The sequence below is a fragment of the Eumetopias jubatus genome, unplaced genomic scaffold (genome assembly GCF_037043125.1).
Source record: "Eumetopias jubatus isolate StellerSeaLion01/CBP00866 unplaced genomic scaffold, mEumJub1_p1.0 scaffold_1, whole genome shotgun sequence".
Taxonomy (NCBI): Eukaryota; Metazoa; Chordata; class Mammalia; order Carnivora; family Otariidae; genus Eumetopias; species Eumetopias jubatus.
The window spans coordinates 180,106,406-180,133,182 of NW_028274807.1; the positions used below are offsets into that span (position 1 = coordinate 180,106,406).

At 41.3% G+C, this 26,777-nt stretch overlaps 1 protein-coding gene across 6 annotated transcripts in view; it reads left to right on the forward strand.

Moving 5' to 3' along the window:
• Positions 1-26,777, forward strand: part of FOXP1 (forkhead box P1) — a 489,745-nt gene that overhangs the window by 318,943 nt on the left and 144,025 nt on the right. For 3 of the 6 annotated variants that reach the window (XM_028101744.2, XM_028101746.2, XM_028101745.2), the window contains exons 1-2: positions 1,141-1,341; positions 19,393-19,494. In XM_028101744.2, coding sequence (XP_027957545.1) covers positions 1,156-1,341; positions 19,393-19,494 — 288 coding nt within the window. In that variant the 5' untranslated portion in view covers positions 1,141-1,155. Of the gene's footprint in view, positions 1-1,140; positions 1,342-19,392; positions 19,495-26,777 lie in introns of those variants that run through there. The other 3 variants (XM_028101748.2, XM_028101750.2, XM_028101749.2) reach the window with 1 other exon arrangement.

The following is a 26,777-nucleotide window of genomic DNA, read 5'->3' on the forward strand; positions in this document are numbered from 1 at the left end:
ACCTAATATGTCTCTTGATTTCTGCTATTGTAATACTCAGGCGACATGCTGTTCTCTTCATTTTTATAAGCTTTAGATGCTTCTGCCTGTCATATTCTGGCGGTTTATCTTCAGCGTCTGGATTTGCTTTCAGACTTGAATGTCTATCAAGCTGCCGTTGCTTTGAATGTGAGATCAAAAGAAGATGAATTCCAGTAAAAAATTTCCTTCCATGAAGAAAAGATTGGGGCCTATGTAAACATCCCACTGACAGTTCCCAATGAGTTATTTTAGCCGAGTATTAGCACCTGGATGACAGACAGTCCAGCATTCCATGCTAAATAACAAATCAGTTGCTTCCGTGGCAGAAGAACATCGCCACAGCAGCAATACATTTTCAGAAGGAATCCTTTTCTTCCTCCCCCCCTTCCCCCTGTTTCTTTTTTTATTGAATATGGCTGTTCAGCTCCTCATCTTATTTTTCAAGCTGACTTGTTCTGCCTTTAGCAGTTTACTTTTCTTTACAGTATCTGTCAAGTTACTCGGGTGACGGAAGACAGGACTTTGATAATTAGTTTGGGGCGGGTTAAGGGAGTGTTCGAGTAGACAAGCTAGGCATCTGGAGATAAACAGGTAGTTTGGTTGATTGCAGAGAAGGAAAATGTAAAGGAAAAGCAGCAAAAGCAAGATCAAGGGCATATCCCGGGAATGCGGGACGATATGTTCTTTAAAAATACATGTGACAAATTCCTCTAAAGTCTGCAGAATCTGGATTTTCTTTCTTTCTTCCCTATTTTTTTTTTTTTATTTTTTGAAAAGCATCCTGCCTATGTAAATGTCACCACAAAAATATCTCAAGAGCAGGTTTCCCGAAACACTGTCGGTGTGTATCTGTCTGCAAGAATGAGCCTTTTGGCGAGGGCTCAGTCTGGCCAGGGCACACTTCTGATGCTATGTCGCTGCTTGCAGACCTGGAGTGATTTAGATACGTGTAGCATTAATAGATTTCTTTAAGTGCTAAATGCAACTTTGAAAATTACCTGCAAGCTCCAACTGATCTTTCAACTTTGAAAGTGAAGAATTGCTTGAGGAATTCTTGTGGTTTCTTTGTCATTTAGTGAGAGCCCAGCCAGCTACTGTGGAGGCAAGCGTCCCTGAGGTTGCCTACAAAGGGCAATGTTCCAGTGTGTTTTCTCCTCGAGTGTGCTTCAGCCGCACAGCACTTCCTGTTTATTCAAACATCTCTTTTACCACTCGGCAACCCCCGCTTCACAGAAACAGCCAGAACCCATCTACAGCAAGAAGACGGAAATCCAAAGGCAGACAGTGCGAGCTCACTCCGTCAAACTCTTCATTTTCTCTGTAAGTGTCCAGAGAAAAAAAAAAAGGAAAAGGAACATTTTTGTGGGGTTAAACTTTTAAACTAGGGATCCGCTGCTGCGCAGACATTCTCTGAAGGGCAAAATAAGATGATCCAACTTGTTTACTGCTTTCTCTCCCACCCCCCTCCCTCCCTCTTCTCTCCGTCAAAGGCGGTTTTCTTTTTAGAGATTTGAGAAGACCGGTTGGTTCTAACTCCTTGTTAATTCACTCTTGCTTTCAAACGGGTCTTGGGATATAATCAGCTAAGGACGCAGCCGAGTGTCATCGGGACAGTTTTATAAGCTTGAATGTAGTTTAGAACCCTCTCTGCTTATTTGTGACTATTCGTGACTTTGTTTTGTGTTGCCTTCTTTTTCTTCCTGTTATTACAAGTGGCGAGAGGGTGCAGGGATGGTGCCTTTTGTAACTCTGCTTCTGCAGAATTGTCCTCTGATGTTTGCATCATGACACCGTCATCACTTGTGAATCGGTCTTGATAATATTTGTACCAATTTCATGCCAATAAAAGTCAGACTGCTGAAACAAGCACGGTCATTATCTCATTCATATGACTATTGTTTAAACGGAGTGGGCTGCGAAAGGAAAGAGAAAGCCCGCCTCACTTTCCGCGATGGTTGTTAACTTTGATGTTGGAAAGGTCTTTTCAAAATTCTCGTTGTGGGTAATTAGTATGGCAGGGAAAGCCCTTGGACCTGGGCTGCTGCTTCGCTGTGTCCAGGAGCGGATGGGATTGCTCTCTGAGTCCCTTCTGGTGAAACGAGTTTCTTAACACATGCTTTGACATTTTTTTCAAGGGTTCCACCTTTTCCTGTCTGATGTCCTCGCCCCTTGTGCCGTACCCCCCACCTCCCTCCGCACCCTTCCCCCAACCCTGACCCCCAACTTCACTATAATTGGTAAGCCAGGTGCTAATTTTTTTTTTTTTAACTATGTACTGGTCTGGGAATAGACAGGAAATGGAAAATTAGCTCTTTTGATCTTAAGGGAATTGTTCTTACTCTGAACCTTGTTTGTTAGTCCCCAGACTAAATATCCTTAAGTTTTATTGTCTAAAACAGCATCTGTTAGAGAAAGAAATAAGCTCTGTAGTTGTCCGAACGAACCACTCATGGAAGACGTATTTAAATAAATGTGTGTGTGCATGTGTGTGCATGTGTGTGTGCACGTGTGCGTGTGTGTGCACATGTGCGTGCATGTGTGTTTGTGTGTTGCTGTTGCTCTGCTGGCTTTTTCAATGTTCAGAAGTTGTTCTCCTTTGCAGAAAAAAAAAATTATGTTTGTGACTGCCTTAAGGACAATTTGTTTAACAGTAGGAGTAATTGCAGGGAAAATGGAAAGAGTGACTGAAGGTATTTACTCAGATGTTCGTGTAGGTGTGGGGGCCGAAGACTCAGTGTGGGAACAGTGGGCTGCTCTTCTTGGTATCTCAGTCTGTTTGATGACCATCAGATTTCCCAGCTCGCTGGTTTTGTTTTTTCTGGATGGCATGTTTGATTATTTATCAGAAGGGGAAGGGAGTAGCTGAAGCAAATAAACATGTGACCAAGTTCTGTTTTGTTTTCCACTCAGAAAGCCATGCCCTTTAACAGATACACAGAAAATAATAAATGCATTGTTTTATGATAAAAGGAAATTATATGTGTCATTTTTTTAAAAAGGCAAGTGAGTTAACCCTTGAGGCCCGGGAGTCTTTTTGACTTCTGAGATTTTGCCAGGCTCTTTACTGAGAATTAATCTATTGTGGTGTATGGTTTTATGGTGCAGGATTTCCCAGGATTAGTTGTTCAGCAGTTAGGCTTTTCTGGATGCTTTTCTCTGCCTGCCTCAGTAGCTCTACTTTTATGATGCGCCTGTGTGTATGTGAATGTGTGTATATGGACACATCAGTAGCTCTTGCATTTCTGCTGAATGCTCTATCTGGACTTGAGCTCTAAACATGAACAGTTGAGTTAAAGGAAAATAAGTTGGAGTTTCTGTGACCAGTGTGCAGCATAATTTATTAGAGGCCAACTTTACTCCTCTTTTTAAAGGTGCCAGGCAGATACGATAATGCCAGGTAACCATGTGTATGTACCTCATTGTCCCTCAAAAACACCTTCCATACTTCAGTATTATGTAATGCATTGATGATCTTTGGGATTGTTATCTCAGATCGAGGCCTCCTGAGACAGAGGGAAAGGCTCCAATCTACATTAAATGTAGATTTTTAAAGCAAGCACACCAAAAATATAACTTTATTGTTGTTGTTTTAATTCTTGGGTGGGGTTTGCATAACTTCATGTAGACGTTCTCTATACTTAAGCCCACTCTGACATATGTGCACACACCAGCACGTTTTTAATAACTTCGAGGATGATTTTCTACAGAGGTTTCCTCTTTCAGCCACATCCTGAAAAAGTGATGGGCATGATCCTAGCACGGTGCCTGGCCCTGTCATATCAAGCCCTATAAATCACATTTGAAAATCCGCTTCGTGGCCTATGCTGTTTTGGAATGTGGATTGGAAACGTGCACACAGAGGGATTCCCTCTTCGTTGACTATATAAGGGAACAATGCAGCAGACACTCAAACATAGCACAGCCCCCGCCAGTCTGGCCCAGCATGTATGTCACTGGGAGGTGGCTTCACTCAGGAGAGGGCAGCGATGGAGGCAGGAGCCTCTCTCCCTCCTCTGTTGTCATCTTGGGTGACTCTCCAAAAGGCGGTTGGGTTGGATAATCATACTTTGTACTTGGACAGAGCCCTTTGTCTGTGAAATCAAAGTGCCTGACTAATGCTAACTTGTTAATACTCAGAACACCCTTGGGACATAGGTAGACTGCAGAGATTATCCCACTTTTGAGGTGGGAAAATGTCCTGTTGTTAAAAGAGTTTACAGTTTCCGGGTGTGTCTGTACTTAATGGTCAGGCTAGACCTGGAATGGGTATGATCTAGATGCCATGAGAAGCATTTTTCCGGTGCCATAGTCAGCCCTGACCACAGGCAGTCTCATGAGAAAGTGTTTTACCATGAAGAAACTGGACTGGAAAATATAGCTAGTGCGTGGTATTGATGGTGGGGAGGGAGGAGCCAGTGAAGAGTATTGAAGCTTAATTTTAATCAGTTTAGGGTCGAAGTTAGAATTTTGTTGTTGTTGTTTTTAAGATACAGCACGGGCTGGGATTTTGATTTTTGTTTTATTTCACATTAACTCAATATGATGTTGGCAATTTAACTTCCACAAAAATCAACTTCGTTTGTTCTTTGCAAAGAAACAGACCCTGCTTATTGGCTGGGCAAAGTTGAGTCAGAAGTTAACTCTGTCGCCGGGGTGCTTTGGGGGCAAAAGCATTGAAACATTCTGTTAACTCTAGATGTTAGGATGTGATTCTTCAATTCTGGTGTGTCTTAAGCTTCCCTGCTATGGTTACTAAGCTCAGTGAAAAAATTAGTCATGTGCCATTTGCTGTTTAAAGTCTTTTGTTGAAAGCTTTTTCAGAAGTCTCACGAGTAGGGTGATAGTATTTAGGTTGTTTGGTCCCCAGTACTGTTTATTTGAACCTGAGTATAGAAATTAGATTTGAAAACTCTCTCTTAAAAAATGTGTTTTTAATTTTAAAAAGTAATTTTCAGAAGACTGTAAATAATATGATTCCAGTTTTGCTTAAGAAAATGACTTCCCTTAAGCATACTCCCAAATGTTGATAGTGTACCAATATGTAGGTGATGATATGACACTTTATTTTTTCGTTTCCTAATTAACGTATGCATCCTCCTTATCTTCTGCCATGAGCTTATTACTTTCATAATCAGTGATCACTTATGAAGTGCCTTTTGAAATCACTGAAGAATCACTTACTGAATGTCCGACCCTAGCCTGTGTACTTTACATGTACTGATTGTGATGCAGGAACTGTTATCTCCTCCTATTCTTACAGATGAAGAAACTGAGGCACAGAGAGGTTAAGTAACTTACCCAAAGTCACACAGCTAGCCAGTGGTGGAGCTGGGGTTCGAATCACGTAGACTGGGTTCACATCCCGACTGGTGGATGCTCCACCAGCATGCTTGCTGCTTCTGTGTAAAACATTCATATTTCTTAAAGCTAACTTCTTTTCCTTTGGAATTGCTGTGATTCTCTCAAGGTCAGTAATTCCCCCAAATTCCCAGAGAATCCCTATTTCTTCATGCATGAAGACTCAAGTTCCACCTTATGCTAAACTGTGGTTACTGGAAGTCCCAAAAATCATTGTCACACTATGAGCACAACTCATTGAACACAGCTGCCTATCTGATGAACAAAGTTTTGTTTTTAATCTCCTTTTTCAGAAAATGTTTTTAATTCCTTGACCAGAGCCATCAAATCTGTTTTTCTTTTGCCATATTCTCTATCTGTAGTATATGCATATAAATTTATATTTATATAAAAGATAAAATCTTCAAAAAGTTTCCTATTGGATTACGTTTGTGGCTTCAATTCTTCTAAACATTTCTAATTTTTTTTTCCCTTAAAGATCTGTTTAGCACGTAGTTCTAGATCTCTGTGAATGGAAGAACTCCAAATCCACGGATCTGTGGATTAGTGGCCATTTTGGGTTGTGCCATTCCCGAAGTACAAGTGAAGGGATTCTAATCCAAACTGTGTGACCTTTGGCATATTATGTAAACGTTCTGTTTATGTAAGGCACTTCAGAAGCAAGCCAGACCCACAGTTGGCATTCAGTGTCAGCGATCAGCTTCTTGTTCACCAGCAGCGGCGGCATGACCATCATCATCTCCTGCTAGCTCACTGTTCGGCCTCTAGGCAGCCATTCCTGCCTCATTGTTCTAAGAGTCAGGGCAAGTCCTGCTTTAGGGCTTGGTGAGGGTCAGAAAGAGCCAGGCTTGTTCAGGTGCCTTTGCCAGCAGAAGGAGCCGGGACTCTTGGCTACAAGTCATCGGTGTGACCATGGGCAAATCAGATTCCCTCTTGCCCTCAGCCTGCTTTGTGTGCAATGAACTGTGTCTGCCGTAGATTCCTTTTGGTTCAACAGAGGGTGCTGTGGTTTTCTCGTTGTTTCTAGAAAGAAGGCGGTGACTGGTTTGAGATTACTGGGAAACAGGAATGTTTGCTTTCGACAAAACACATTTTCGTAGGTATGTGGTAATGTATTGTAATATGTTATATTTAATAAGCAATTATCATGTACAGGTACTGTGCTAAGGACCTTCCATGCACACTTCACATAATGCTTATAATTAATCTCTCTGTTCCTATGTTTCTGTATGTGTTAACTGGGTGTAATAATTGATTTTTTTTTTTAAGATTTTTTTTTTTTTTTAGAGAAAGAGCACATGAATGGGGGCAGGGAGAGGGAGAGAGAATCCTCAAGCAGACTCCCCACTGAGCACAGAACCCAAAGCGGGGCTTGATCCCACGACCCTGAGATCATGACCTGAGCCAAAATCAAGAGTCAGATACCTAACCGACTGAGCCACCCAGGCGTCAATTAACTGGGTGTAATAATCCCTCAAAGAATTATGAAAATTAAATGAGATAATGTGTCTGTACTCTTCAGTACCTGTCTGGTAATAAATAGTCACAAAATTACAACTTTCATCATCACCTTCCCCATCTCCATTAACCAGGAACCAAAGCAGTTTTAAGAATACAGTTATTTGGAAATGCAGATCAAAACATAGGAAGATAGTGCCTCACAACTGTTAGGATGGCTATTGTCAAAAAGACAAGAAATAGCAATTGTTGGCGGGATGTGGAGAAAGGGGAACCCTCTTGCACCGTTGGTAGGAATGTTAAATTAGTGCAGCCACTGTGGAAAACAGTATGGAGGTTCCATAAAAAATTAAAAATAGCGCTGTTGGGGTGCCTGGGTGGCTCACTTGTTGGGCATCTGCCTTCGGCTCAGGTCATGATCCCAGGGTCCTGGGGTCGAGCCCCGCATCGGGCTCCCTGCTTGGCAGGAGGCCTGCTTCTCCCTCTCCCACTCCCCCTGCTTGTGTTACATCTATCTCTTGCTGTGTCTCTCTCCGTCAAATAAATAAATAAAATCTTTAAAAAAATAAAAAATAAAAATAGTATTATATGATCCATCAATTCCACTTCTGGATATATATCCAGATGAAATGAAATCACTACCTCAAAAAGATACCTGCAATGCCACATTCATAGCAGCATTATTTACAATAGCCAAGACAAGGAAATAACCTAAGTATCCATTGATGGATGACTAGATAAAGAAAATGTGGTATGTATGGACTATTATTCACCCATAAAAAAGAAGGAAATCCTGCCATTTGCAACAACATGGATGGACCTTAGGGGCACTGTGCTGAGTGAAATAAGTCAAACAGAGAAAAACAAATACTGCATAATCTCACTCATGTGGAATCTAATGTAAGTAAAACCATAGAAACAGAACAGATTGGTGATCGCCAGAGATGGGGGGTGGGGGTGAGAGGTGGGCAGGGGAATAAAGGTTGTCCAAAGCTACAAACTTAAAGTTTTAAGATAAGTAAGTTCTTCGGATGTGATATGCAGCATGGTGACTGAAGCTAATCATATTGTATCATATATTTCAAAGCTGCTAAGAGAGTAGATCTTAAAAGTTCTTGTCATAAGGAAAAAGATTGTAACTATGTAAGGTGATAGATGTTAATTAAACTTACTATGGTAGTCATTTTGAGATATCTATCTGTATATCTTTATAGCATATAGATATCAAAACATACCTATATATGTCTAATCTATCACCGTGGTGTACACCAAAAATTATAGTATTATATGTTAAGTGTATCTCAATAAAACTAAGAGGAAAAAAGCATCCAGAGAAAATGTTTTTTTTTTTAAAGATTTTATTTTATTTATTTGAGAGAGAGAATGAGAGAGAGAGCACATGAGAGGGAGGAGGGTCAGAGGGAGAAGCAGACTCCCCGCTGAGCAGGGAGCCCGATGCGGGACTTGATCCCGGGACTCCAGGATCATGAGCTGAGCCGAAGGCAGTCGCCCAACCGAGCCCCCCAGGCGCCCCGAGAAAATGTTTTTTAATAAAAGATTATAGTGGGGCTCCTGGGTGGTTCAGTCAGTTGAGCATCCGACTCTTGGTTTCCGCTCAGGTCATGATCTTGAGGTCCTGGGATCCAGCCCTGCATCAGGCTCCGTGCTCAGCATGGGGTCTGCCTCGGATTCTCTCTCCCTCTCCCTCCTGCTCTCCCTCCACCTCTCTCTCTCTCAAATAAAAATAAAATCCTTTTAAAAAAGATGATAGTGATTTAATACTCCACTACCAACAAAAAGCAAGTGCCTATAGCAGAGAGTGAGAATCCACAGTGGGTTAAAAAAAAAAACACGGGCGAGCAGTCAGGCTGGATCTGAAAGCCATGCCAGGTAGGTGGGAGAGGTGGGTCTAACTTAGATGAGGGCGGAGCAAAGACGCAGCTCTCCAGCACCTGGGCTGTGCTGGACTTGCGTTCATTTATGAGAAGAAATCTGTGCTCTTTCGGTTCAGCCTCTCCGTTGTTGGCATTATGAAATGCTCTTTTTGAAAAATTCCAGCCTTGGCCCAGCTGAACCAGAGAACGGGGTGCTTGTCCCTACTAGGGCTTGAGGAGGGAATGAGCATCAAGGGCTGTTGGCAACAGCGTTGGTATCCTAAGAGAAGCTGGATGAACTCGGAGAGGTACAGAGGTGAAGCCCAGTGTGAGGGAGAACAGGTGTGGCTACGTACATTCATTCCTTCCAGTCTGCCGCTTGGGGGTTACCATCACAGCCATAGAAGCTCGGGGCACTATAGGGATTCACAGCTAACATCAGTCCCTTGGGTCAGAGGACATCCAGGAACACTATTGCCGGAAGGAATTAGATTATAAGCAGAGTTTTTAGGAAAAGGTAGAATTTATTAATTTTTTAATTTAATTTTTTAATTTTTTAACAACTCTATGGAGATATCTTTGACATAAATAAATTGTATATGAATTAAAGTATACAACTTGATGTTTTTGTACATATATATACATTGTGAAAAGATCTCCACACTGGAACTAACTTACCTGTCAACTCTACATTGTTACCCTTTTGCGTGTATAATGAGTTTTAACTTAAGAAGTATCCTCTTAGAAACAAATAATACATTATATGATAATTTTTTTAAAAAAGAAGTATCCTTTTAGTGGCACGCCTGAGTGGCTCAGTCGGTTGAGTATCTGACTCTTGATTTTGGCTCAGGTCATGATCTCAGGGTTGGGAGATGGAGCCCACGTCGGGTTCCACACTTAGCACAGCGTCTGCTTGTCCCTCTCCCTCTGCTCCTCCCCCTGCTCTCTCTCTTTCTCCCTCTCTCTCTCAAATAAACAAATACATCTTTAAAAAAAAGAAAAAGAAATATCCTCTTAGCGAATTTCAAGCACACAATATGGTACTATTGAGTATAGGCACCATGCTGTGCATAAGAATTCTAGTACATACTCATCCTGCATAACTAACTAAACCTTTGTACCCTTTGACCAACATCTCCCCATTTCCCACCCTCTGATCTCTGGCAGCCACCATTCTACTCTCCTTCTAGGAGTTCGACCTTCTTAGATTGCATATATATATATATAAGTGAGATCATGCAGTATTTGTCTGGAAAAAGTAGAATTTAAATGGAGAAGACACACAGATGCCTTATAAATGTGGGCAGAGAAGGGGAGGGCAAATTTGCAGATGTGGTCATGGCGCCAAAAGTCCTGGGAATGGAAGGATCTGGTTGAAGAAAGCAAGTCTTGTGTGTGGGGGAAAGAGGCAGGTAAAGTTACATTAAAAGATGTGATACTGGGAAGAGGCCTTTCCCTTCATCCTGAAAACAGAAGGACCTGCATTCATTCATGCATGTTTGGCTCTGTAGGACTGCATATCCCTTTGCCAGAATTACCTGCAGCCATATTTGGTCTAACCAGTGACCTTGGTAGAATGTGAGTGTCAAGTTGGCATGAGACCGTGTTTGTTCATTTTTGTTTTTCTGTCCTAGCCGTTTACTAGGTTTGTGACCTTGGGCAAGTCACTGAACCTCACCATCTCATGATTTTTCCACTTGAAATCGGTAATCATAAAACCTTGCCCTGCTTCCTTTCGAGATGTTGGGAGCAAGAAGTAAGATAATAAGTCTAAAGCAACTAACTGGCATAGTGCCTGGCCCATGGTAAGCAGTTCAATACATTGTTTTTATTTCAGTACCCTAAATGCAGGGAGTTACTGCACTCCCCCTGTGTCTAGATGGTACTTATTTCTTAAATTGTTACACTAGTGGAATCTTCACTATTTGTAGTAACTGCTCTGAGAAATGTAAATAATTGGAAATGATGATGATGATGATGATTATAATTTTTGTCCTCGTTAACTTTGTCCTAGTTAACTTTGGAGTGAGTAGTCCAAATTTTAGATTATTAGTCTGGTTTGGGTCTTTCCTCTCTTTCCACTTCGATTTCTTTTTTCTTTTCCTTTCTTTTCTTTTTTTGTCTTTCATCTCAGCTGGAATGTTGCCTCTAAATTGGCTTTCACTTTTGATTCTTTTTCCAATGTTCAGGTGAGGGAAGGAAAGTATTTTGCAAAGCAAAGCATTCATAAGGCATCCCCAAGTATGTGTGACTTAGAAGGAGCGAAGGAATACAGCACCATATTTGTTTGAGCAGAAACTAGGTTCAGTGTTAGTAGTAAAATCATAGAAAACTCTATTATTTTGAACATGACTCTAGCCGGATTCTTCTTCTGCAAGCTTCAAAATTAGCAGGTCTCATCACAAGGTTCGAAAAGATATGAATCTGGATTATTCATGAGAGTTACTGGGCTGCATCCCCATAAAAGACAATTGCAGAAAACAACAGGTTAATACAGCAAGTTAATAGATCGTTTTGATTCATTTATCCTTGCAGTTGACCCCCCCCCCATATTTTCTACTTTGGGAACTTAGAGAAGAAATGGGCCCATGTATTTATTTCTTTGGGGGGCACAATCTGGTCCTTCCTTAACAAGGAGAAACGGGTTTGATGCAGCACCTAACTTAACATTTTAGACATTTGCTAATAAACTTGACTTCTGTTTTACTTCATTGCAATGCTAGTGTTGCCTACGGTCATGGCGCCCCAGGCTGTGGTCTTGCCGACTCGTTCAAGCTAGACAGGCTCAGGCTTGGGCAGCGCTTGGATGGACTGCCTCCAAAGACAACTCAGGTGCCGGAGACTTGGTGTGATTCAGCGTCTGGCACTGGCTCCAGCAGGGAGCAGCCAACCAGAGCCTCAACAAGGTGGTTATAGGTCCCTATGTTAATAGGTGTGTGGAGTAGGAGTATGATGGTCGGGGTTTTTGTCTCCTCTTATATGAGACTTCAAACAGATTTCCTGACTGTTTATAGCCATTAAACTTATTTCAGCTGATTTTGCAAGAGGATCGTAGATAGCCTTTTTCTTTTTGTCTCATGAAAATTCCTAACTTTTATCTTCTTTGGCGGCAAGTATCCTCTATGTGGATACTTAAATAATAAAAATTATTCATAACTGCAAGTAAATATAGGGTTTTCTGACCCCTTTCTGCCCCTAGGTTTCCTTTGGGGGTGGGACTTGTAGCAGAATGCCTCCTTCTGTTTAGGGCCTTCTGACATTTCTATGTCCGTGTCTCCTGTACTTGGGGCATGGGATCGTGTTTGAACTCTAAGGCACGAATGCTGGCAAATCATGGCATGGCACAAGAGCACAGTGACCCAGTTCTGTTCTCTTTCAACCCAGTTCTTAAAAAAAAAAAAATGAAGGAAGGAAGAAGGAAAGACAATACTGTCTGTCATCTTTTCTTCTAGGAAAACACGCTCTTATTGATTGCCAGCATTAAAAAAACTCCCCAGCTCCCAACATACCCATGTCAGGATTTTACCTTGTTTGATACATTTTAAAGTAGAGCCAAAGTGAAGAACTTAAGTATTAAGTGTCATAGCAGTGATAACCACCCTGTGTGTAGCGTGAAGAACAGAAAGTCGTGTCAGTAAAGATTTGGGAAACCCAGCTCGAGTAGATGTAGAAGGTGGAGGTCCCAGTTGGTATAGGATGATAAAGAAATTGCAGTGGTCCAGGTGGCGGAGGGATGCTGTTTCCTGGCCTCTTCTCTCCCCACCCCCACACCCGTGGATGACACTGCCCATGGCCATACCTCCTTGTGCAGGTAGGACCGTGCCAGTAGGTATCTGTGACTTTTTCATTTCCTGTCCTTTTGGATTTCAACTCAAACATAATGTTCCAGTTCTGTAGACATGGGGTTGTCTCTGCTCCAATTTTTCATCATGTCTATCTAGATATTGTCTCATAAACTCATTTGCAAAGACTGTGGAACATTTTGAGATAATCCATCCCTATCTAAATATCAGCTACTGTGGAATGCTCTCAGAGTATACAATACTTTCTCCAGCTGTTAGGACTCTCAGGATGGCTGAAGCAACATGGAATCTTTCCCTTCTAGGTCACTGATTCAAATCCAGTATCCTAGCTGATCTAAGGCTTTGCTGTCTGCCCCACCTGCTCGGGGGGGGTGGGGGGGGGGGATGTCGAGTCAAGTGAATCAACTACCGATGAATGTTCAGAGTCTATACCCTTATTTGGATTCTCATCAAATAGACCAAACAATGACTAGTGCAAAGAGACTGTTAAAGGCTCTCTGATGATTTTTTGATGGTTGTTGCCCCCATATATTAAAATTTTAATGGGGGAAGTGGTTTTTCTTTTTGTTTTTTACTTATGATGCTAGTAACATGACTTGATGATCTGCTTTCTTTTTGTATCTAATATTTACACAATCACTTAATCAGAATCTTTCCTTGGGCAAATCCCTCTATGAGATTAGCTTACTTTTCCATTTTCCTGTGATAACCAAGTGCTCCATTTGTAAATCACTTTTCCCACCTTTGGCATTCCTATTGGAGAACTTGCCCTGAAGTGCTGTTGATTCTGTGTGAATGCATCTACACATCTAGTCCTATCAGCCACTGTCCTTTCTTTTTTAGGTGACCCACAAATGCTCTGTCCATCCTGCTGGAGTGATTACTATGTCTAAAGGGAGGAGGTGATGGAGTTTCTCTGCATACGCAGTCCCAGGTCTGGCTACAGTGGGATCCTTAGATTGTGTTTAAATGATGAGCACTCTTGTTAAGATGGTAGTTAGTTGCTGGCTTGCACCAAGGTAGCAGATTATTTTATGGGGAGAGAGAAGCTCTCTAGAGGTACTCTGAGGCGCATCAGGAGGTTGAGAAATAAAGAGGAGAACATGACTTCTTTCCTCCTAAGCTTCCCATGCTGCATTTTATTGCTAGCTTTTCCTCCCACCCCCATACGCACAGTGACTGTTGATTAGCCTGGGAAATTATCTGAGAAACAGGTTTGATCTTGAGGGGTGGGGAGAGTCTAGGAAAAGAAATTAGAGGAAGGGTGGCTGACTCAGAGCAGCCTTTGAAGCTGGAAGTGGGACAACTTGTCAGGGCAGACAGGAAATAACCGACTTTTCTCCACTGGCCAATAGTGCATGCTGTCTTCATTCTGATGGTGTTTGGGACCTCACACCCAATTGAGGAGATTCACTCTCAACTGGTGTAAATTATCTGTGAGAAGAAACACATATTCAGAGTTGGCAACTCGTTTTAAATAGTTTCAGAAGCACACGGATGTATTTTGTTTTCACGTCCCAGTTCTTTCTGGAAAATCAAATAGGACTTTAAGCTTTAAGAACAGTGCATTAGTAAGGTCCATGCACGTCAGCTACCTTCTAAGCTAATTTTGGGCAACTGATGGCAAGCTTTGTTTTTATAAAATTGTGTCCAGTGGCATCTTTGGGGAATCTCAGAATACAGATAGCAACCCAAGGCATGGCTTGGCAAACTTTCCCTGTACAGGGCCAGATAGGAAATATTTTAGGCTCTGTGGACCATACGGTCTGTGTTGAAAGTACTTAACTCTGCTTTGTGATACAAAAGCAGCCATAGACAGTATGTAATGAAACAAACATGACTGTGTTCCAATAAAACTTTATTTGTGGATACTGAAAATCGAATTCCCTATACTTTTCACGTGTCACAAAATATTCTTCCTTTTATTATTTCCCCAACTATTTAAATACATAAAAACCATTCTCATCTCATGGGCTGAACACTAACAGCTGATCAGGGGGATTTGGTCCATGGGCTATAGGTTGCTGACCCAGGACCTAAAACATGGGGGTTAGTCCTCTTTTTTGAGGACCTCCAAATATCAGTGCTTATCTCAGGCCTCATCACCGAGTGTTGTATAAAAACTTGCATGAAGGTTTTCTCCTTCTGCCAGTTTCCTTTACGTATATGTGCATGCTTATTCAAATCATATTTTATATAAACTTATTGCTGTTTCTTAAAATATAGTAAACATGTTTTTGAACATTGGCTACCTTAATAAACATGCTAAACATGGGGATATCTAGCCCCTAAAGTATAAACATCTGCTCTGAACTTCAGCTATAAATAGCTCAAAAGTTGTAAAGATGCTTATGTGAAGCATAATTTGTAAATAACAGATGGCACTTACTAAGATAGTGAAGGCCCTCGAGAGAATGACATAATTTTGAACCAGTAGAATCGAAGGTGTGTCAGAAATGCCCAGGCCCCAGTTAGCATAGGAGCATGGTCTGCCAAACTAGCAACGAAGCACCCACTGCCTGACTCTGAGCACTCCGAGCTGCTTGGGGCCCATGGAGCATTGATCATAAGGCAACTTTGACCCCTTGTACCGACTGGGGCATAGATGGTAGCCAAGGCAGAGAGGGAGGCTCTGTCCACAGATGAAGACAGTATGTGCATGCCTTCCAGCCCTTTCCTCTGTTAGCTCATAGAGCCATTTATTTTATCCATTGAAGGAAAATAGATGTGAGTGTGTGCATCTGGGCTTTTAAGTGCCTGGTTTTATCGGTCACCCCCTTTCTATGACATCTTCAAACTACGTCTTTCTTGTAACCTGAGACTAGCACTCAATACAGCACCAAGTTGCTGGTGCCAAGCAATTGTCACATCTTTTATAAAGGAAGTGTTGACTCAACCCAGCCCAGGAACCGCCATCAATAGTAAAAGGTCTCCAGAGATGGGATGGGGCCTTTTAAGTTATTTACTTAGCAGTTGGTCTGGAACTTGAGTCAGAGTTGATCCTTGCTTCTTAAAAGAGAAATTCTTTCACTTATTCATATGCTTTTTCTTTCTCTCCCCACCCCTCACTAACCCTCTTTTCTTCTCTCTCATACACACACAAACATGTATCTATGCATCTTTTTATTCTGTATCCAAAGGATCTCATTTATCTTCAAACAGGATAATGTAACTTCTCTCCATATGGGATTGAGACATGGTTATAAAAATAAGAAAAGTCTAGGGCCACCTAGGTGGCTCAGACGGTTTAGCGTCTGCCTTCGACTCAGGTCATGATCCCAGGGTCCTGGAATCTAGTCCCACATCAGGTTCCCTGCGGAGCCGGGAGCCTGCTTCTCCCTCTGCCTCTGTCTCTCTCTCTCTCTCTCTCTCTCATGAAGAAATAAATAAAATCTTAAAAAAAAAATAAGAAAAGTCCATCCTCACTCTTCAGTTGTATTGGAATATATCTCTGAGGCTGGCTATCAAGTAAGCATGTATGGGTAACTAGTGTTTTCTGGTGCAGTTTCCAAAGGGGATCCCATCAGTCATTCCAAATTTTCCACCGACCGACAATGAACAGGACAATAGACATTTTTGACTTTCTACAAGCAGTAATACCAGAGATTCATATTATAAGTTATGTAATCCAGCTCATATTATAATGATAATGCTCAAATGTGTAGTCTTGTACACTAAGGATTTATTTCTCTTCTTTTTTATGACAATTTAAAATCTAGATCCAGTGATTTACATACACTGGAAATCGGAAAAGCAAATGCCCTTTGGTGGTTGATTTCACAGTACTTTATAAGTTCTAATAAATTATCTTTTAATATGCTTGTTGAGACCTCAGTTGGTTTGGGGGTGGGGGAGGATAGGTTTAATGCTTTGCTCCAGCTTTGTTCCCATAATCAGGATAAGGCCAGGGAATTATTGTGGCACAATCCATAACAATTCAGATCAAGGTGAATAATTTATACTAGTATTGCCTCTCCATTCCAGATATTTGAAGTTATTTTGCATTTTTGCATTCATTTTGAGAAGAAAATTTGGAAGCCAGCTTGCACATATGTCCATCTTGTATTCTCCTTTGGTAGTTTGACTGAATTATCACTTGTGTTCCTACAAGTTCCTAAGCCTTTTCTCCTGGTGCTGCTGTCTTTGAGTACCGTCTTTAGCAGGGCTCAGTATGAAATGCTGTAAGGTAGCTGGAGTTCATTACGTGATTATTTAAGTTCATGTGCTCCACATTGGGTCTAAAAAAAGATGTTGTACACCTAAATGACTTTTTTCCCCCTTAGAACCAGTAAAATAATTGCAAGGATTTCACTAGCCACTTTTGAAATGTATAGAGCCAGCTCAGTAACCATTCATTGAAAACTTAGGTTTGAGTCCTATACTTTCTTTTGCTCAAGTACACTTATGAGAACATAAGAATAGTTTTGTGGGGGGGGGTGTGTGTGTGTTTTAAAAAGACACTAAATACCATGCCTTTTGCCAAAATGAGGAGTTCACTGTACAGATTCTCTGAGACTTGGTTATTTAAAAACTGAATACCTATTCTCCAAATACTTGGTGAAACATGGTAAATAATTTTAACAAAGATTTGTGACTATGGAGTTTGCATCATTTTGCTTTGCTTTGCTTGCTCTTAGTCTCAAATGTCCCTAACCTTTCTCCTCTTCCCCACCATGTCTTCTTCTGCACTCTTTCCTTGTCCTCTACAGTTCCTCTGCCTGCCTTTCCAGGTAACAGCCAGACCCTTCTTTGCTGATCCGTTCATTACTCGGGAAACTCTGAAGCAAGCACTTAGACTATGTAGCAGTTCCCTTTTCTACATTAAAAAGCTGTAAGACTACCTCATGTGAAATAGTTAAGAGAACATATATAGTAGGAGGAGAGGCTTTTGCTCCTGCAGGCACCTTGCAAAGGGGACTATTTTTCTTATATGATATAAATGAAATCCTCACTCTGCCCACTTTTACACCTACGCATGTACTGAGCGTCTCCAAGGAGACAAGGAAACCCGGAGTCCAGTGATGGTGAATCCTCCTCAGAGACAGCAGGCTGGAGTCTCGGGCAACTCTCCCAGGCGTCTTGGCTTCCAGATGCCCCTCTCAGACAGCCTCTCTTCTGGAGGCACTTCCAGGCAGGCTTTCTCGAACATGTCTTTCCCTTCACAGACGAAATAGCCTGTACATTACATCTGAAGGGTTGGTGGTGGTGAGTTCAGTAGGCAGAAGGCCTCCCTGGGACAAGGGGGTGGGTGTCCTAGGGAGGTGGGATGGGAAGGTTCCATCTTTCCCAAGATCTTTCCTTTGTCACCCATTTATCTGTGCATCTGTTTCATTGCCTCCCTTTGTGCCTTTTAGACACAAAGGCACCGCTGAACCTTACCAAATGTCTAAAAAATACTCTTTGTTACAGTAGTACAGTTATGAGCTCAGTTTAGTGAAGTTGTCCTTTTAGAAGTACTACTCTTGCTGATTCGGCATTTCTAGGTGTCTGTTCATGAACGATCCACCTTCTTGACCACTCTCTTTTCCCTTCCCCCTGAGTTCAGTGCACAGGGCCTTCCAGGACATCCTACCTTTCCCTCATTCCATGGTGTCACTGTAACCTTTTTTGGAACTATGTACATTATTTTCTTATACAAATGAAGTCTTTGCTTCTCTTTGAGAAACACACTACCATCCTAAGTCCATTATGCACACTTTCAAAGACTTCTAGTATTAGATCCTTTTGCTGCACTGACCACATCTACCGGTGCATCTTGTTTTAGGCACAAATAATTAGTTACTATGTAGAAATTATTATTGATGTAATCCCCCAAGAAATCCCATTCTGTTTCTAAACTCTAAGCACATCATTTAATGAACATTCTTGACCTGTCTTGCACATGAACATTCTTGGTTCTCAGCCAAATTAACTCGAATAGCCTAACTTCTCGTGTGATTTTCTAGCACATTGTCTGCAAACTTCAGTCTTCTGTTGCTGATCCTGCTGCCCTCTTTGGAAAGGTGTGGCTATTATTTTTGACAGTAAATGTTCTCATGAAGGTTTCTTGATGACACCTTTTTTTTTCTTTTTTTACTTGAGCTTTTAAAAAAAGGATTGGTCAGTCTGTATTTTGCACTTGGGAGGACTCTCCTATTTACCTTTTGCTTTATCCCCAGGTCATATTACTGCTTTTTAAATAAAAACCACCAATGTTACGAGCTTAAAAGGGTTGTTTTGTATTAGGCATCATCAGTTTTGTTCACAGGCACAGACTGTACCTTTTGAATTGACCTAGAGGTCACATTTGCTCCTTTTTTTTTTCTTACACAGTCTCTTCAGGTCACCCTCAGTATATCTTACCTTATTTGATCTTCCTTCTCACATACCTTTATCCATAGCGTGTTTCACCATTTAGCTTCTCCTCTTTCTTTGGACTCAGAAGAGGTCAAAGTCTTAGCTTTTGACTTGAGCTCTCAAGTTCCCCCAGGAAATATTGGAGGATGAAGGTCCCTCCAAAAAGAGCCCCATCATTGTCTCCTAAACTTGTGTCTTTTGTCCGGGTCCTTCCTAGCTGCTATGCCTGCCTTGCTCAGGGTCCCAGTCATTCATGGTCCAACTGATGTCACATTGACGGCAGGAATAAAGCATCTGCTTGGGTGGATTGTGACGCCTAAGGAGTTGGCTACGACATTGACTCCATCTAAGAAAACGTAAACCAAATGTGGAAAGTTTCCCAACTTAGACTGGTGGGAAGTTTTGTTGGCTGGTTCATTTGCCTGGAAATGTGAAAGTCAGGATCCCATCCTAAATTGTACTTCCTGGAATCCTTTATGTGAAGGAAGCCCCGAACATGGGTACTCACACAAATGTGTTTCTTCCATTTTTCCTTCCAGGCACTTCAAGTGGCCAGACAGCTTCTCCTTCAGCAGCAACAACAGCAGCAAGTTAGTGGATTAAAATCTCCCAAGAGGAATGACAAACAACCAGCCCTTCAGGTGATAATTCTTTTTTGAAAAAACTGACATTATACACTATAAGCCATTGAGAAGTGGATTGTGTTGGGAGTTGCAAATCACGTATGAAAATCTTCTGCAGAAGGTGCATTTTTTAGTTTACCAGCAGAGGATGACATTTTGGAAAAAATGTCTATTCAACCAAGAGTGTGTTTCTTAGGAAGAAGATCTCCTAATGAGTTGATGTAATAGGATGAGTAGTTGCAGGTGTGGGTTGCTTAATAGGCACCATGTAGCACCAAGGAGAAAAAGTTCCTGGTACTCAAGATAGGTCACCTCATTCTCTCATGATGGGGCTGGAAATGCAACACCCACACACATAACCTTAGTGCAGTGGTTTTCAACGGGGGGTGATTTTACCCTCCCCCCACCGCCACCCCACCCCACCCCCGCCAAGGGACAAAAGGGCAGTGTCTAGAGACAATCTTTGGTTATCCCAGGGGGGGCATGGGTGCTCCTGACAACTAAATAGTAGAGGTCAGGGATACTACTTAACTGGTCCCACCCTGCGCAGGAAGATCCCCCACAGCACAGAACCATTCGTCCCAAAGTGTCAATTGTATCAAGAACTGTTAGGAGGACTGAGGAAGATACAGTACTTTCACTATTACCTAGTCGTCAGCGTAATACGTACTTTGTTCTTTAGTGAATGTTTTCAGAATATTTCTGGATCATTAATGAAAAATGGCAGGCAATTTTTATGTAAAGATATCAAAAAAGACTGTTTTAGAAACTTCTGATTTCAGCCCTATTGGGGGCAGGGGCTAACAGAGTAGAAAAAGGGGTTCATAAAAATCTAATTTGGATTTTTGACTTGGAGTCGAAAATTGTAATAGAAAAGTCAAGGAAACTGGATGGAGGGCGTTCGTGCTCACATCTGAGACAGGGCACTTGCAGGTGCTACGTGATTCAACTGCTTCCATAGCTCAGAGTGGGCATCCTCAGAACAGGAAGTGAAGATGAGTTTCTCACACTGGACATTTGGGGACAGAACTTGTAAATGGTAGCTATTGGGTAATACTTGGCACCAGGGACTTTGACCATGAGGTCAACCCAAATTCCAGCTTGTGTTGACTTTTCTCAGATCAGAGTGAACCCACATCAGTTCCCAAATTATCCTGCAAAGATCTAACTGATGTTTGGGGAACAAGTCCTAGTTCTTCTGCATCTACTTGGGAAGCCGTCACTGTCTAGGGCAAGTTTGGCACTAAAGTAACACTTGATGGGAACAGTTGGATGACCATGTGCATTGTTGACTAATACTTCCAAAACCAGTTAGTTATTTGGTAAACCATCATCACCAATCCATAGGCCTTTTCATGTGTGTAAATGCTGGGGAAATTTTTAATGAGGTACAGTGCCATTGAGGTCCCATGTCAGGTGCTATAAGAAGTGCTTTGTTGTGCAGATGTCTTAAGAAGAGCTCTGGAGGATGAAATATGACTGGATTGACCTTTCAGCTGTGAGCTTATTTGTCAGGATTCAAATAAGTTGAAAGGATCAAACTGAACAGTTTCCGTAGTCAGACTGGGAATTGTGTTTCAGAGGTCAGCTGCAGAGGCCGCATTGCAGATTCCAGAACATAGCCAATTGTTGGTACATATTAAAGTGCTGGGGCATCTCCTGCAGACAGAGACACAATTAAAATTCTAATTTATTAATGTATACAGGGAACTAGCCCAGCCTGTCACTCAGTGATTCAAATGACTGTCCATTCTTTTTGCCTCCCTCTTGGAGCTCTAACAGCCTTAAAAATACTGTGAGTCCTCTTGAATTTATCAGACCTCAAGTGCATTGGAAAAATGACAATATATTATTGGGGGGAGGTGGGACTCTTACACGTAGTAGAGCTTTGGTTAGGGATAATTTTAAAAAGTACACACATACACAATCTGTCTGATGCACTGCTCTTCAGTATTGAATATCATATGTAATTTTTTTATACTAGACTTATATTCCCTCATACTTGCTTTTTAAAGACATATGGCATTTTTAGGTAACTTCTTTTCCAAGATGAACGAAGTTGCTTTAGGGCTAAATATATGAAGTAAAGTTTCAGGGGATTTCCTTTGGAGGGCTCTTTTTCTTGCCCGTTATAAGGTTTTTAGCCACCAGAAGAGTATGATACAGAGAGCTTCATTTTTCTTGGCAAACACAGTGTCAAAACCAACCTAACACATTCTGCTGAGCACTTCAGTCTGTATAAAAAGTGCGGGGCGAGGGGGCCATCTTGAATGCTGGTTTTGCTAAATAAGATGTTTTGAGTCCCTTCCTACCCCTCCGTGGGAGAGTTGACAAGCATAGAATTTAGACCAGCTTTAAGAGCTGATTGGGGGGGGGGGCGGGGGATAAAGAATTGGTTGACTGGTTGTATGTGTGCGCGTGCGTCATGTGCATCATAGACTGCGTCTTGTCAGCTGCTTGGTAGGGTCATGCAGATTCACCAGGCTTTATTAGGTTGGCTGGCCTTCCACAAACAGAGAGAAGAAATTACTAGCCTAGGTCACATGGTATACTACCTCCTTCTCAAAATACGTATGGAGACTCGGTGATTCACAGAAGGAATAACCTTCACATTTAAAGAGATCTCACCCATTCCACGTCCTCGCTGGGGCATCTCAGCCAGTGTGGCTCTGAAATGAAAGGGAACTCCTCTATCACAAACCTTAACAGTGTTCATTTCTGTTCTTCGTACCCTTCATAACTACACTGAGAGACCTATTTTAGCAAATTTCAGATATTCCGCATAGAGGAAGGCTTGACAGGGAAGAAGAATATGATCTGCTGATTGCTTGAGGAAAAAAAAAAAAAAAAAGAAAGAAACCCAAATCCTCAAATATACTGTGACTTATATTTTAGGCATATCTCACACTTCCCTGCTTTATGTTTGGCAGCGTTCTCCAGTTTCACAGGCTGATGATAACAAACAAAAGAGAATGGAAAGTTAGAGGAGGCTCTAAGTGGTTACTCGATAGAGATCACAAAATGTAGTCAAACATCAGCAATTTGGACTAATTTCAGGAAGATGAGAGTAAATAAGAGAGAGGAATGCCCTCTCCAGATACACACGCAGAACTCAATCTGAGCTGGCCCCATTCTTGGGCGACGTGTGGTTTACATAATGCGGGCATTAATCGGGTATAGATATTGCTTTTGAAGTTCTTAAAAAACATTCTACTTAGTAACCTAAATCGCCCCTTATTTAGTCTCTGGAGTTGTCTTGCAAATTTTTTATGAATGATGCAAATGAAAACTGAAAATTGGCCCCATTGTAAATTCAGAAACAGGAGGATCTGAATTTATTAAATGCAACTCGGTGAGCATTTCTGGATCAGCCTCAACGCACAGGGCATCCTGCTGATGTTTATCCACATGAAACTGCCAAGGGTACAGACCCTGCCTTCAGGAGGCTTATGAGTTGTAGAAGAATTAACAAGGTTTTGCTGCAGAAAAAGAAAATTATATGTGGGTAAAAATAGTAGGCTTGCTTTTATAAATATTTATATGCTTCTGAAGATTGCTTAAACAAGTGAAATAAATGCTTAACGGTGCAGGTGTGCTCATAACCTCGAAAATGTGTAACTTTACTGGCTGAAGATTAATTTGTGAGTAGATGAGCAATTTTATTGATCGAATTTTGGAACTTTGACCACCGTTTCTGGGTAGTAATTCATTTTGGTTCTTTAAGCATTTTAGTTGTTGGCACGAGTACATAAACTGGAAGGAAATCAAATGACACATTTTCTCCTAAGAAAGTAAAAGTACATGTGTATTCTGGCAGCATGAAAGTTAGGAAAGAAAGTAAACCTTGTGTGTTGCTTACAGCGGAAAGCTGACCACAGTTTCAGGCCGTCTATAAAGAATTTGAACTTGAAACCAGTCATCGGAGATTTTCCCCTTCTGCCTGTCCTCCCCCTTCCAAGGTTACATCATTTGGGCGCCCCTCATCCAGGAGGCCATTTCACTGGAAGGAAGGGTAGTGAAATCCACTGGAAGTACGGCCGTGTCGTCCAGTTGGAAGCTCGGGATTATAATAAGGACTCCTGCTTGAAGTGGAGGAGGTTAAAGTACAAGGTCCAGCAGGTGTTTTTTTTAGCATTTTTATTTGCAGTTATATAAAACGTGCTTTAGGCAGCATTTTTGCTTTGCATTAATGCCACATATAATCTTAGTACCTCATATCATTTCCACGTTATTCACTAAGGAATAAATTGGTAAGAGGAAACCTTTAAAGGAAACTACAATTTTATGTTGTAGATAGTGAAATGGGATGGTTTTGAAATACTGACCCTTAAACAATATCCCTGTGCACGGAATTAGTAAAGTAGATAATTCAGGAGGAGGCAGATTTTTTTTTTTTTTCTTTTCTTAAATGTCTGGAGTTAACATTGTCTAGAATTGGCATCCCTGACCTTAAATTGATATGAAGTGTCAAAATTTTGGTACCTCTTAAGGTGTCATTGTTACCACATGACTTTGGAGAGTCCCAAAACCCTAAAAAATAAATCTTGATAAGAAACAATAAAATAGAAATCATGCTTTAAAAATGGCTATTAAGTCTTACAGATTACACACACCGTTAAAAGTATGATAGAAACAGTGACCCTGGCCCCTCAGAAAAAAACGCATCCACACACAGAATTTTGTATCCAGTTTTAAGGGTTTCCTGAACCTCAAGAAATCCATCCTGTGACCCAGGTCAAATACTCTTGCTTTCAGATTTTTTTTTTTTCTAAAATACTATGTTCTGTCCTTGCCTCCAGATTTCTGATCTGAGCTGTAATGTAATGAATTAGCTCATTTTTGCTATTTCAGCTTCAGCCGTATATAGGATGAGCCGGTGTCCCAGTCCTTTCAGGATATCCCTGGTCTGTGGCTGGTGCCGGAGTGTATTTATTGACATTTCTCACTCTTTTAAAGCATCCCAGTTTGGACATTTAATTATATGGTCATGTTACCAACATGCACCTAAGTATTAAAATTCCAGTGTGATGCTCATATTTTAAATGTAAGCATGTCACCATATGCATATGTCACTATAGGCAAAGATAATTAACGTTTAGTTAGTGCTGAATGTGGACCACCCGCATAGCTGCCCTGTGGTATAGGAACTGTCCTTAAACTGTGCTATGGATAAGGAAAAGTAACTCACAGAGGTTACCTGACTTGCTGCAGAGCGCACAGGCAGGTACAGCACCAGGGTGGGAAGCCAGGTGTTTTAGGACCACAGACGACCAGTATTGCCATCAGGAAGTTCACTGCAGCCTCTCCTTCCATGTACATTTCCTCAGTAGCTACGGAGCGCCCCGTTTGCCACGAAGAAGCAAATTATTTTTCCATAGCATAAGCAAAAATAAAACCAAACCACCAAAAACCAATTCCACTGTAAATATCAGGATTTCAGTTAAGGGGACTAATATCTGTGTCGTTATCCTAATTGTCACCTTGTCTGCGTGTGCATCTCAGAGGTGAGCAACAGCAAAGAAAAGTTATTTGTCATGCTCAAGTCTGAAGTGCTCTTACGAGCTTCCATGTGTTGGAACCTGGAATGGTATGTTATAATCATTGTTGGGGCTAGGAGGTGGGGAGGGACAGGGGGGAAAAACATACTTGACTGGTCAAAAATGTGTAAATTGCTGACAAAATGACACATGTAATTAAGAGTGCTCCTACCATTTTACCTTGTGGTTTACACCTCCAGTGTTGAAAAAGAGAGCGACTCCCACCTCACTAATTACCATTATCACTGAAATGCTAGGGTCGGAGTCATTAGCTCCATGTGCATTTAATTAGAGGAAGGCTGAAATTGGATTTAACTTATTACTTTTTCATGGATCACTTTCTTGTCATCACTTCAAATTGGATTGCAGCCCCAGGTAACTAATTATGAGAGCCACAGGATCAAGAGTGAAAAAAAAAGGTAATTAGGAATAACACTGTCGGACCCTTGCTGGTCGTCCACTTGTGCTTTGGAAGAAAAGAAGGGGGAAAAACAAAACAAAACCCCAAGCTGTATTTTGTAGTATTACAGATTAGGGAGTTAGAGGTGTGCCTGGTTGTGGGGCATCATGGGAGTCCATCACCACCCAGAGTGGTTTTCTATGATATACAACTGAGTTGAAGATGTCGACTCGACACGGTTCCACAGTCAGCTCCTTAATACCTAGATTAAACTTGTTAAAGCAACAGATTGGTTGTAGGTATGAGGCATCTCAACAACTGTGTAGTCTGGAGGCCTCACATATATGATTACAACAAAGCTGTCAAGATGCCTCTGAGCCAAAGTACAGAATATTTTTAAGTACAGGGAGTTAGAATTTAATGAACGTATTAATGTTCCAGAAACATCATTCATATCTGACAGGAAGACATATCAGTCAGCACAACAGTAAGGCTTAGGGTTTATACATTGGGAATTTTTGTCAAAGTTTCCAGCAGACCGTAATATTCAGACCATTTACTATGCTTCTAGTTTGTTCCCTACCCCACCCCAGTGTTGTGGATAGGCTTGCTGAGGTTCTGTTTCTCCTTCCGCCCCCATCGAAAATACTTTAAAACAAATTATATTGTTTCCATGTGCAGAGCAGAATTCAGAACTGCAAGCAATCAATTTTATTGACATCATCTGAAAAAATGTTGGTGACAGTTCGAGGATGTGAAAGGGTTGGATTTTTAAAGTCGCCAGTACTAAGTGGCCAAAAAAAGAAAAAAAGTGTTCTGTTTTTTTTTTTTTTGAAATGTAATCTCATTACTCAAAAGAAGTCCTGTGAGTTAGACTCTCCCAAGAAGGTATTCTTCTTTGATAGACTGTGATAGCATAATGAGAAGACTTGTTATCAAGGCTCTTGGTTTCCTTGAAGGGAGAAAAAGCTTCCCAAAGATGTGAATCACCAAGGAAAGATGGCTGGAGTTTCTTAAGTTGTTTAAAATTGGTTTTAATGTTCTGTTAATGTAAGCAAATAATCACGATTCAGTCTTGGGTGACTTTTCAAACCTGGGTAAGTGGGACTTGCTCGTTATTTTTTCGGGAGTATAGGGAAGTAGAGACCATGATGTGCCTACCTGACAGACGCCACCACATTATTATTCCCCAAGTGATAAAATGCTCTTCCTGGAATTATGAGTCCTTTTCTGTTGTGAATCTTCAGGGCAAAATCTCAAGAACCAAAATAGTCATCATCAAGTCTAATGCAGAAAATTAAAGCTTTTTTTTTTTTGAACATCTTAAGTTGATTTAGAATTTTTGTACACAATATTCGTCTGTG